General features: G+C 31.3%; 1 protein-coding gene across 1 annotated transcript; it reads right to left on the bottom strand.

Annotated features, from left to right (window-relative positions):
* Positions 1-941: 941 nt before the first annotated feature.
* Nts (neurotensin) lies at positions 942-11,241 on the bottom strand. Its single transcript, XM_004867536.3, has 4 exons — positions 10,809-11,241; positions 8,532-8,593; positions 4,725-4,949; positions 942-1,703 (listed from the first exon to the last, which is right to left on the bottom strand). The coding sequence occupies exons 1-4, from the start codon at positions 11,008-11,010 to the stop codon at positions 1,551-1,553; spliced, it is 642 nt and encodes a 213-aa protein (XP_004867593.1). The 5' UTR covers positions 11,011-11,241; the 3' UTR covers positions 942-1,550.
* Between the last annotated feature and the right edge of the window lie 1,581 nt (positions 11,242-12,822).

Here is a 12,822-nt window from a genome sequence, read left to right as displayed (position 1 = left end):
TTGTTATCTACATTTTGGGGGGGGTGGGTACCAGGGTACCAGGGATCGAACTCCAGTCCTTGCGCTTGTACAGCAGGCGGTGAAACCACTGAGCTAAATCCCCGGCCCTTGTTATCTACATTTTATAGGTGAGAAACAGAAGGCTTAAATAACTTGGCCAAGGTTGCTAATTAAAAGCTGGTTGAGGGCAGGGAACTTAGCTCAGTGGTTCTGCTGCCTGCCTCTAAAGCACAAGGACCCGAGTTTGATCCCTGGTACCAAAAACAACAAAAAAGTGCTGGTTGAGGCAATGGGATATCACAAGAGGGTGAGATGGTGCTACTGAAAAGTCAGGGTTTCCCAGGTAAAACTCAGGGATCTGTGAGCTGCTCTTAACTTATGGAGAGTAGAATTAAACAAACGAAAAGAACAAGCTCATCAAAAGCATGTGACGTTCTAAGGTTACTTAACCACTTGAACTGTGATTTTACCCTTCAGAGAAGACAATGGATTAGGCTGCAGTCTTGTGAGGTGAGATCTTCCTAGACACAGACCCCCACTCCACGCCCCAGAACAGACATAATCAAAAAAGTCACTACTAACAGTGAGATGTAAAGGCTGTAAGGGCTTATTAGTCTATACGTATGATAGAGGAAATTTAATAGAGGTTATTTGAATTAAAATTTTTGCTTCAAATATGCCCTCCCAATCAGGAAAAATATTAATTACACAAATACTGTAATTAGCCAGGGATTTAGCTCAGTGGTGCCACTGCCTGCCTTGGAAGTGCAAGGTCATGAGTTCGATCCCTGGTACCAAAAAAAAAAATTAAAATACTTTAATGATACTAAAAATAAATCTATTATATTCAGGATTAAAATATCTTTCTACATATAACAACTGTCCACTTTGGTTTGTTGGTCACTCTTCTAAAGGAAGTAAATATGCAGAGAAGCATATGGTTCTGATGACTCGTTGTCATTTTATTAGCTATCAAACTCATTTAACAGACAAAACATTCACTTGAAGTTCATTCACTAAAATAGCATAATAGACAATGGATTATTAATCATCCTTCGAATGGTCCTATTTTACCACAGTAGCTTTCCTTACATCTGAAAGGTGCATAAGTAAGTCTTGGAAAAGAGGATGTATTTCTCTCCATACAATAAAACAGTCAAATAATAAGAATTGTTGTTACTATGATTTTGGCTAATAATATGTTGGTTAAACTTTTCTATCATATGTTGTTATAATCCCTTCTAATTGCATATAAAATGCCATACATTTTGAATGTTTAAACAACTCATGATCTGTTTTGAAAAAGATCACAAAATATTTTATGTGTAGCGTGATTAATATCTACTCCAAGTATATGTAACACATCATGCTCAAGATCTAGATTTATTTGAAAACATTTAGTCCATTTTATATTAATCCAGAACAAAAACACATCTAGTAAACTACAGGTATAGAAGAGACCAAATAAACATGTTGTCATATTTTCACACAAATATAATTAGATATTTAAATAATGATAAATCACAAGCATGTATAAAGTATTTATCTTTTTAGTAGTAGTAAGAACTTCTTTTGAGTATATAAGGTCTTCTGGATTTATTTTCATACAGCTGTCTTTTCAGAATGTAAGGGATTTTTCTCTTTATGATTTCTTCCTTCTCATTTTTGTCATTTCCATTCTCAAGAATATCTTCCTGAATCATCTGTAACATAGAATGAACATGAATGAAGGTTCCATGCATAAAATTTTGCATGTTAGATTATTTTTCTACATTTTATCTTATTTGATATTTAGATAGTGGAGCACATGTAGGATCAAAAAATTGTTTTGTGAAAGACTGGATAGGTTTCAAATGGTTGAGACGGAATCAGACATGCTTTGGACTCAATTCCTTCCTAATTCATCAGGGTAAGTGTTTTTAAAAATTGTAGAATGCCATGAAGCATCAAGCTAATCTCTTAATTGAAAGAACACATCAAATATTTAATCCTTGATTTATAATAGAAAGACCAAAATGAAATGAAATATATAACAAAACAAATATAGTATTGTATCTGATAAACTAAGTTTGGTTGAAAAGTTAAAAAGATTTTATTTTCAATTAAATCAATTATAAATTTGACTTGAAGGACCCAAACACCCATTTTTTTCAATCATAGAGAGGAATGCCTGGATTTGCCTAATTTAGTCATTGTAGATATCCACATATGTGAAAACTCTATTTAAATGGCTAAGATCTCCTTAAATTATGATTATCTTCAAAACTTTGAGGTCTCTATAACTAATACTGACACTTAAATTATAATGCAGCTGAATAACATCTATCACCAAGTATTTCATTTCAACCAACAAGTATTCAATTTCAGAGAGGAAAAACCAGCTACTGTCAGGCAATCTAGTTTCTTAATCTTTACTTTCTCTGTGCATAATCTGTAATTACTTGTACTATGCTTAGAATATTATCATTTTATTTTTAAATCACTCAATAACATTTAAAATAGCAAAAGTTCCAATCTTATGTGCACTCGATTTATCTGCACAATAGTTTGTTGAGGTTTTTTTTTTTTGGATAAATAAGATGTAATTGACATTTCCCTAAATTAAAATGTGTATTTTCAAGTTTTATTGACCTAAACAATATTTTTAAGAGTAAACCATTTAGCTGGAATTAAAATTAAAGGATGAACAGTATAGCAAGTAAAATTAAAACTAGTCTTTTTTGACTTTTCATCTGGAAAGCATCATTTCGTTTACCAGATAGAATAAACATGAGACGTTCTGCATGCATTTTCTCCATTCCACAGGACCTATGTGGAGTCACTACTTTGTTACATTAACAAGGAAGCAACCCTCAGGTCTTCAGAGCCATAGTCAACTCAGAATATATAATGTGGAGCAAATTTCCCTTGGAAGTTAATCTGAAAACAACAATTTCCCCTATTGGGAAATTTTTAAAATATTTTTTGCTTTCTTTTTTTCAAGCATTTTTTTCTCTTCTTTTCTTTCCTTCTTTAGCCTCAAAATATTATCATATTTTCTAAATCTTTAATCATCTTTTAGAGCAACATATTACCATTTAAGGTAATATAGTAATTATAAAATGTTTTCAAGTACATTATTTCTAATGACTCTCAGATTACTAATTGTTGCAAATGTTTTTATTTTAAAGGTAGGTCTATATTAAGCTTAGTCTTTTATTAAAGTCATGGTTTCCTATTTCTTCAGTCAGAGAGATGAAGAGTTAAGTTAGAGCTAGTATTTGGGGAACTGAACATAACTTTGGATACACATAAGAGATAATGTCTTATACATCAGAATTTAAGCTGTGTATCCAAAATGGAAAACATCTGCTTCAGAACAGTGGATTGAGATTCAGAACAGCCACACTGGGATTATGGATAAATATAACTTTGATGGCTACAGATAACCATCAGGGTAGGACTAAATATTCTGACCACTTCACTGTTACGTTTATTCATAAATTTGCTGCTATATGTCTAGATTGCATGAATGCAGGGAAAAATCATTAGATTCTTTCAAATAATTTTTTGATTCTAAATAGCTGTCTCTAGATATTAAATAGCACAAGTCAAATTTCATTATTCAATTATTTTAAATATTACAAAGGAAGGAAGGGAAAAGAAAAAGAAAAGAATAGAAGGAAAATATGGAAATGAAACTTTTGTAAATAAAGAGGGGAAGAAGGGTTGAAGGGAGGGGAGGAAAAGAGGGAAAAAAAGAAGAAGCAAGATGTATCATGTACAAGAACAAATTCCACATGGTGAATGTTATTATGTATACCTAAAATATACCAATAAAATTTATTTTTAAAATTCCACAAACATTTTCAAGCCAAAATAGGAAGTCATCAATGTACTATTTCATATAAGGGAATCATCCAGCTTACTATATTTCTGTATTGTAGAATTTGACTCTCTTGTTGTGATGGTCCTAATTTAGCTACTAAGAATGCCTGAAATCTACCTACCCAATTAAAATAAGAAGATAGATAGACACACACAATCATTCATGTCTGTTTATCTATAAAGAAACAGTGCACAGTGGTCCCAAACAAAATAGGAATGATAGTGATATATATTCATGGCATATATATTTTGTATAAATTTTAAAAATAGTTATTTACTAGATATATTAAAAATCAATAGCTTCAAAAAATCTTCATATACTTGGAAATATTAAAATTGTAAATAAAATTGGGGTGATGATATAGAGCCATATATCATATTTTTATAGAAATAAATACATGTACCTTTATTTGCCTAATATATTCAAACACAAATTGAAACTTTTTTTGTTTTATTACTGTTTTTTTGGAAACCTTTGTGTCGTGTGTTTGCATAAGCACACATGACTGTATTTTTAAGAAAACATTTTGAGTTCCTTAAATTTCTTAGACATTCCACCAGCACTACCATCAACAAAGGTTGCCTAAGTATGTCACCCATTTAGCACAAAAAGCAAAAGGATCAAATCTGCCTTATAATAGACTTCATTGCTGAGACTGAAGAAAAACCATTTTGCTAACTTCCAAATATTTGAAAAGGATACTTTGTAGATTTGAAGGAATGTTGACCGCAACACATTTATTCTTTTTAATATTTATGAGTCTTCCTGTTATCATATGATCATAATGCAAAAACCAGTACAAATGTGAGTTAATTAGTATAACCATGATTAGAGTGATATTTTATTTTTGTTTTACCTCCCAGTGTTGAAAGGCCCTGCTGTGACAGATTTTTTGCAGCTGGTATATTGTCAGCATTGCTTCCAAGCTAAAGCCATCTAAAACAATGGGGAGTTTCCTTCTTGTTACAAGCTCTTCTTCATGAATCTCTCCTGCTTCCTCAGGTTGGCTGTTCAGGTTATTTATAAGACTGCAAACATTCAGCAGGGTCATTTTCCAAGAGGGAACACTTGCTTTACTGATCTGAAATACAGAAAAAAAATGATGTTGCAATTTAAACTTGTGCTATAGAAACAAAGTAAATCTCTATTGTGTTCAACAGGTATACTTGAGGGTCTAGTTGTTACTCTTATATAATAAGTACAGTATTATTAATTTAATGACTACCCATATATCCTCTTTTTAATACAGTGCAATAAAGTTACACACACACACATGCACACACACAGCCAAAAAGAGTAAACAAGAAAAATGACAATTGGTTTACATATATAATGTACATATTAGATGAGAACACTAAATATTAAAAAAAACACTTATTTCTTTATCATATTTTAGGTTAGTGTCTAATGAAGCAGAAATTAAGAAGATACTAATGAAATTGGACAGTTACAGCAATGTGAGGTCACTTAATATTTCACACATTAGTAGTTGTTATGAGCAGTGTCATAGCTGACCAATTTATTTATTTGTAAATTAAAATGTTTAGTGGAATTATCTTTCTTTTCTAATAAGATTTGTCCGAAGTATAATTAGCATAGTCAACAACTTTTCTACATGTCAACAATTATTAATAAGAAATAGGGTAGCAGATTGCAAGTTAATTGCAAAATTAACAAAATTTAACAAAAACATCAAAAAGCATAGAAGGGTTGAATGAATTTTTTTCCTCAAAGTTATTAAAAACAGGATATAAATGACCACAAAGAAATCATGGGAAGAATCAATAACAATATCAAATGACAATTGTCCCACAATTACTATGAAACTATAATGAAATTGCAAATTAATAACAAGTTTTAAAATATGGGGAGACTGGAAGGTGTAAAAGAGAATTTGGCAACATAATTATAAAATTAATTTGGAAAGATGGGGGTGCAAGAATAATCAAGAAAAGTTTGAAAAATTAAAAAATAGTGGAAGGACTAATTCTACCCAACATTAAAATACTGCAGTAATTAGTGATGAATTAAGAGGAAAACAATGAACAGAAAACCTAACAGGAGACAATATAATGTTTAAAAATTGGTCCAAGTATATGTGGGTGTGTAACATATAGCAAAAGTTGCATTTCAAATACTTCGGGACAGCAAGCTATGGAGAAATCTGAATGTAGATCTGGATGTAAACTTCCTTGATGCATTACATTCAAACAGTATTGACATGAGTTAGCTATGAAGAAAAATAAATTCCGGTGAAAATACATAGAATTATTTTTTATTAACCTGGAAAGATCATTAGGTAGATGCCTGTACTAGAATCCATATAGAAAAATATATTTTTAGATAAATATACTTTTCAAATTTATGGCTGTTATTTATAATACCTTGAGCTAAAATTAAAAGCAAGCTAAGGGGAAAGCTGTCACAAAATGTTAATCGATATAATTTGTACAGGTGGAACTCTTAAAAAATGGGTAATGCAATTTTAAAATATTTTTAAAGTTTTAAAAACATAAACCTTACATGTGAACAGAAATGACTCAGAATCATTCAGAAAATACATGTAAAAAAGAAATAGAGTAATTATAGTGTTAGGTACCTACTTATCATAGACTGCATCTTATTTATCTCATTTAAAAGGAAGCATTGGAATTCAACTGTTTTTCTACCTAATTTGTATGAGAGGTACTTCCTATGATTGAATAAAACAGAAAAAAAAATCTATCTAAATTTTTGCAATGTATTTCTCTTAAAAGAAAAAGTGAAATCATCCCATACTGGAATTACTTTTTCTTTGCAGTTTCTTCACCAGAAAAGTAATCTTAACTCCATTCTCATATGTTCTCAAATTAGCACTCCCAAAACTATATCACATTTTGAAGACTATTTAGCACCCTTATATATCAATGTACCTTTGAAACTATAGGAATAAAATATATATCAAGGAACCAATTTCTTCTAATCTAATTTATTTTCAAACAGAGATTAATTTTGAGTTGAAGAGACTGTAGCCATACAGGGAAGTATCTCTTAACATACAGTAAAAAGTTTAATCTTTAACTTTTGATGGCTAAATTCAATTTGATCATTTTGGGGGTTTTTTGTTTGTTTGTTTGTTTGTTTGGAACCGGGGATCAAGCTCAGGAACTTGTACCTGCAAGGCAGGCAGAGCAACCACTGAACTAAATCCCCAGCCCTGATATTTGATTGTTTCTGATACAAGATCTACCAAATAATGGAGGCATTTGGTTAGAATACAATCAATTTTTGTGGATCCGGGCCACCTTGAAAGTACATGTGGCTTTAAATTCTCTGAAACTATCTTTTAATTAACACAGCAGAAAATGTTCATTTTGAGATAATAATGCCTTATACTCAAACACAAACAAAAATGACCATTTTTTTCCCTTTTACCCACTATCAAACATAACATAGTCTTACTTGTACACTTGGGATTGTTGTTCCTAAAACATGTCCATCCAAATAGGAAAGAATGATGAGAAGGCAGAACTAGATTCAGAATGAGTATTACCTCAGACTTTAGAAAGGAATCAGTGCTTAATTCCTTGCCATAACCCAGTGAATCCTCAATTTTGGTACAATAGTGCTATAACCATGATTTCACCAAGTGATTATCACACTTACATATTTTTCCTTGAGAGATATCTTTTGATTGGAAACCTGTATCCTGAATACACACTTAGATACACACTGATTGAATGATTGAGTCGCTCACATTGTATGGTAGCATGGTAATCAGACTTTTTTTTGTTTTTGTTTTTTTTGGTACTGGGGATCTAACTTGGGACCTTGCACTTGCAAGGCAGGTGCCCAAACCACTGAGCTAAATCCCCAGCCCCTAGACATCTTCTAATTGAGATGTATTTGTAGGTGAAGGTTGAAAACTAGAAAGCTTGCTGTCTCCATACCAAGAAAAGATTGATAGGGCTCAGGATACAAAGTTTACTTGGTTTGATCAAACAATTAGCAGGTACAGATGACACTTCTGCTAGACTAAAGAGTATAGTTTTTAAGTACATTGTAGAACCATAAATTTCTTTAATATCATAAACCCTAATCATTGTATATAAATATAAAGAAACAAAGTTAAGTCATGTCAACCCACCCAATTGTTTAAGATCAATTAGTTCATCAATAACAATTTCAGGATTTGATCTCAACATTGCTGTTTGGCAGTCTATTGATTTCTCCTCTCTAGCACGTTTCCCTCACAAGTTGTCATGAACAGTCATTTTTAATTGAGAAAACCTACTTTATTTTCCCAGAATAGAATTAAAGGAGCAAAAAGTTCACATAGGTTTCATTTAGGTATTGAACTTGAGGCCAATATACCTTTCATCACATACAATCTAATAAGGATGGAAACAATTTCTTTTAATATATTTTCAAGACTACGTAAGTTATATGTGACTACTAAATTTAAATTGCAATATGCTGATTGATATTCATTGTAGTTTCTTTTCCTGCCATGTCCACACTCATAGCTCCTTAAAACTCAAAGAAGTTTCTCAGAAAAGGAAATGCCTCACATGGGAGTTTTCTGTCTTGATGGGAAATTATTACTATAAGAAAACAACACCATATCTATAATAAAACTCATATATTCTTTAACCCTGGGCTCAAGAAAAGAAAAAAATATTACCTTTGATGTATGCATATTTGTCAATAAATCTGCTTCCAATGCTTTCATTTCCTCTTCAGAATCTGAGCAAAATCAAAACCACATGTTTACTATATAATCACACATCATATAATATTGTTCTTACAGGTTTAAAATTCATTTAAAAAATTAGTCATAGAGGTTTTGTGTCTTTTCTATGTATTTATGTTCTTTAAAATGGTATTCAGAAAAATAGAAAGTTATAATTTAATTTTAAGCTGACAGGCAGCTAGGATAGAAGAAGCACTTCTCAGAAGATAAGGATATGACTATTTGCTAAGAGAACTACTTATGGTATGGTGTTGTTCAATGTTTGAATATCAGTAAAAATATTTGAATGTATTGTACAATATAGATTTCATCAAACATTTTACAGTTGCTTATTTTTACCAGCAAAGGTTTATGCTATTTCCATACTGATGCTTAATAAATAGCATAAGGAAAATATGAGTACAAGAGTCTTTTTCAAGACAAAATCAAAGGGAATTTTGTACTGATAATTTTAGAATAAAAGGGATTCTGAAATTTATTTCACTAGAGATGCTGTTTTACAAAACTCTTTTTGAAAGAATTGTTTTCTACTTTAAACAAAAATTTTGAATTATAGATACACTACAACTTTATCACAGGGGAATAAGGAAATTGTTTAAGCAAAATGGAGCTGTCCATCAGCATATGTAAAGTTGTATTGAAAATGGATCTCTGAATTATTTAGAACAATGTTTCCAAGTTTCCACTAGTGAACATTCACTAGAGAAGAAAAATTTAGAAAATACCACAAAGTAATAGAGAAATTTTGCAGAACATTGTAATAAGGTGACTTAGTTCATATTCACTGACCACGTTGTGAAAAAACAAGGCAGAAATTAAAAATGGCTCTATCTTCCTTTTATTAGATATTCGTTTGAAAGAGAAATATACCTGGTAACATTATTTATGAATTGCATCTGGGAAATAAATTATACTATATATTTTTTCTCTCTATTTATTAGAGATGTAATATGTTTTTCAAAAGAAATGACAAATTCCATTAGTCATTTTTGAACAAAGTACACCAAAATCTTCATAAATTCTGGGCTTCTAGCAGCAGGTAATATCAGGAGCTATTATGCACAGTGTTTCATTAACAATCTACTACCGCATCCTCCTAAGTAAAACTTTAACCTCCTCTATTTGATGAATTCATAATGATGGGAACGTTGGTATTTTTCTTACTAAAGATTTGCAAAATTAGAAATTCAAGGTCCTTTTCTAAAAAAAACATATTTTTTAGCATAAATTACATCCGTATATTCTTCTGGATTTTAGCTCATATCTAAAATAAATATTATAAATTTGAATTTAATAATTCAATGCCATATTTATGATATAAAAGCATAAAATGGGTTTAAATGATTTTTGCTTCATTTGTCCCATTTTCCATTTATCTAATTATTTTTCAAATATTGATTGAAGCATATTGCAGTCATAATATTCTATGTTACTTCTTTAAATTTAAGTATTATTTTCTAGGCAGATTATTGACATATTAGAATTTGGCTTCTCTTTAACTATCATATGCAAAACACTCTCTAGTTAAATTTTTCCAATAATATAAAAATAACAATTTTCCAATTAAATTTTCTATCAACTTATACAACATGAAAAAACCCAAGCAATAATATTAATATCATGCCTGTTTGTCACATGGACTATAAACTATACTTTTTGAAAAGGACTAGGAAGATTTTGCATGTTTCTAGAAATAATTTTATAAATAATATTTCATTCATTCATCAATTTTTATTGTATGTATTCTCACATATGCAGTTAAAAAATAATTTGGCAACAATTACAAAAAAGGAAAAGGGACAAGCCACAGCTTCCTAAGAGAATAAGGATGAAAGGAAAGCATTTTAAATGGAATGAATTTTAACAATGAATTTGCATGTTGACAGGCACAGCTTCTGTCCTCTTAGACAATGACCAACCTAATTCAAAGTTTTATATTTGTTTGCTTTTCTCTACCTTCTCTATTGCAAAGGAGGGCATGCGGTGCTTCACTGAAATCCCTTTTGTTACTTTGCAGATTTAAAAAGGGAAAATAACCTTTCCTATTCTTATGAACACAGAGAATGATGGATTCACAGTTTCTATTACTATAAATAAGGCAAATTCTGAGTAAGTGGAAGAAACTCTTCTCTTGGATTCATTAACTTAAGCAGCAACACGCTGCAAAAGAAATCACTCCAGGGAGTTGTGAAAAGCAGCTGAGCTTACCTGAGCATAGCCCCCAGGAGCTGAAAGCCAGGAGTATCATGCAGACCAGCTGGATTTTCATTCCTGCCATTATATCCTTCAGTTTTCTACCAAGCCAAGTCCACGAAAGCCAGAAAGACACTGAAGGGGGCTCTCTTTGGAGCCTTCTCTTCCCTTCAGCTGGCTTTGAATGTGAGTGAACTATGAGGGCTGCTGTGGCCATTCCCTATATATGTATGTTACAGGAGGATGATGTCATGTGTGCATGGGGATTATCTCTTCAGGATGTGCCCTGCTTAACCTTCCTCTTGTCTCACCTCCCTCCTCCCCATTTCCTGTATCCTTTACCCTCCCTCCTAAACCTTTAGTGAATGTGACGATCTTCCCTAATTGCTGCTCTTGCTCCAGATTTCTGACGCACAGAAGGAATCATTCAAAGGCACTGCCATATACTGGAAAAGAACTCCCAGTGCCATCCTGCTCCACTTTCTCTAATGTTGCACTCCAAAAATTAGTCATTCTCACTTTATGAAACGTCAGATCAGTTTTTTTCTAATATTTAAGGAAAATCTGCAGAATAAAATCTGCATTCAATCAGTGACTCCTTAGTCTTGGAAATTTTTACATTTAGAGTAAATTTCTGATAGTCTAAACTTCTGAATAAATGTTTTGTGATTTCAAAACTGATACATGTTCTAAATAATACACGCTAAAAGAAAAAATATAGAAAAAGATAGAGAATGTTATAAGGATTAAGCAAAATAATTTAGAAGAAGAGAAGAAAGTCAATGAAGAATGAGAAATAGCTCCAAAATATGGAATATTATTCCTGATAAATTAAAAAATTTGTATTATATGTATCTGAGAGAATGACTGAATTATACATGATAACTTTTGAATGTCTTAAGAATCATGTTAGTAAAATGCTGCTATAAATTATGTGCTAGAAGATGAGACTGTGTATAGTTGAATTATTGATGGCTTTTTTTTCCTCTTTACTCTTTCTGTCACCATGGCTTCATTCATTTTGGATTCATTCCTGATGCTATAACCTGTTTCTTTCATAATTCTCTTCTTACTGTTTTTCACCATTGCATCAGATTTCTTTTCCTGGTATATTCCTTTTTTTGCCATAAAAATTGAGAATGTACATTCAGAAAGAAGAAAATCTTATACAGCTGCCATTAGCTAAAATCACATATCTAAGATAGAGTCATCATGATTTTCATGAGTTACAATGATATTCATTCTTTCTCTGTGGTCTCAGAAGAAAATTGTTCTAAATGCCTTTGAGAGTAAAGCTTTTTTCTTGCATTATGTATTTCAGGATGCACGGAGTGATCTGAACAGACAGTACTGTTAGGGTTGTATTTAAAATTAAAGGTATCTGAGATTTGTTTATTAAATGAATCAATCGTTTAGAAATAATTGCAAGAAAAATCTGGACAGTTATACAGAGTTGAATAATATTATATAGTATATGTTATATTAACTTTTTCATCTCTACCTTAACCTTAAAGAAAGGGATTAATTTAAAAGATGTAATAATGATTTCAAATAGCAAGGAATAGGTCCTATAATTTAATGTTCAGGAATTTAGCAATGGCACATACTTTTATTTCTTTTAATTTGTTTAGTAACTTGTATAAAATAGACTGAGCACCACTCACCCGGGGGAAGTTTTCTCTTAAGGATACCTAATTGGCAAAGAAATGTGAAATATGTCTAGATTTTTTTCTTTTGCTTTCCTACCATTAGGGGGCACAATAGATGTATAAAAGGCTTGATTTTCACTTATTCTGAGAGCTGTGCTAATTTTCCTGTTGCTATCAGAGCATCTTTGTGACAGAATCCTTTTCTGCTGAAGAAATCAAGAAATTATATATTCTTTGCAAGATATTTAAATGAGTTGTTTGTCTGCTTTTGAATTGCAAACACAAAGAATAATCTTTTAAAATGTGTGGTAACAGTCTAATAGTAAAAAGGAAGTGTGAATCTTACTTTCCGCAAGTGATTTTTTTCAACAAGTGAACCT

Source organism: Heterocephalus glaber, unplaced genomic scaffold (genome assembly GCF_053883595.1).
Source record: "Heterocephalus glaber isolate CG9 unplaced genomic scaffold, H.glaber_assembly_v1.0 deba00001572, whole genome shotgun sequence".
NCBI lineage: Eukaryota > Metazoa > Chordata > Mammalia > Rodentia > Bathyergidae > Heterocephalus > Heterocephalus glaber.
The sequence above is the reverse complement of the archived record's forward strand: the minus strand, read 5'-3'. Positions and strand labels throughout refer to the sequence as shown.

Coding starts and splice junctions, on each gene's coding strand:
- Nts (XM_004867536.3), bottom strand. CDS start 11,010: ATGGCCACAGCAGCCCTCATAGTTCACTCACATTCAAAGCCAGCTGAA. Junction 4,950..8,531: donor CAAATATGCATACATCAAAG/GTAATATTTTTT, acceptor TCTGTATTTCAG/ATCAGTAAAGCAAGTGTTCC. Junction 1,704..4,724: donor GGGCCTTTCAACACTGGGAG/GTAAAACAAAAA, acceptor TCTATGTTACAG/ATGATTCAGGAAGATATTCT.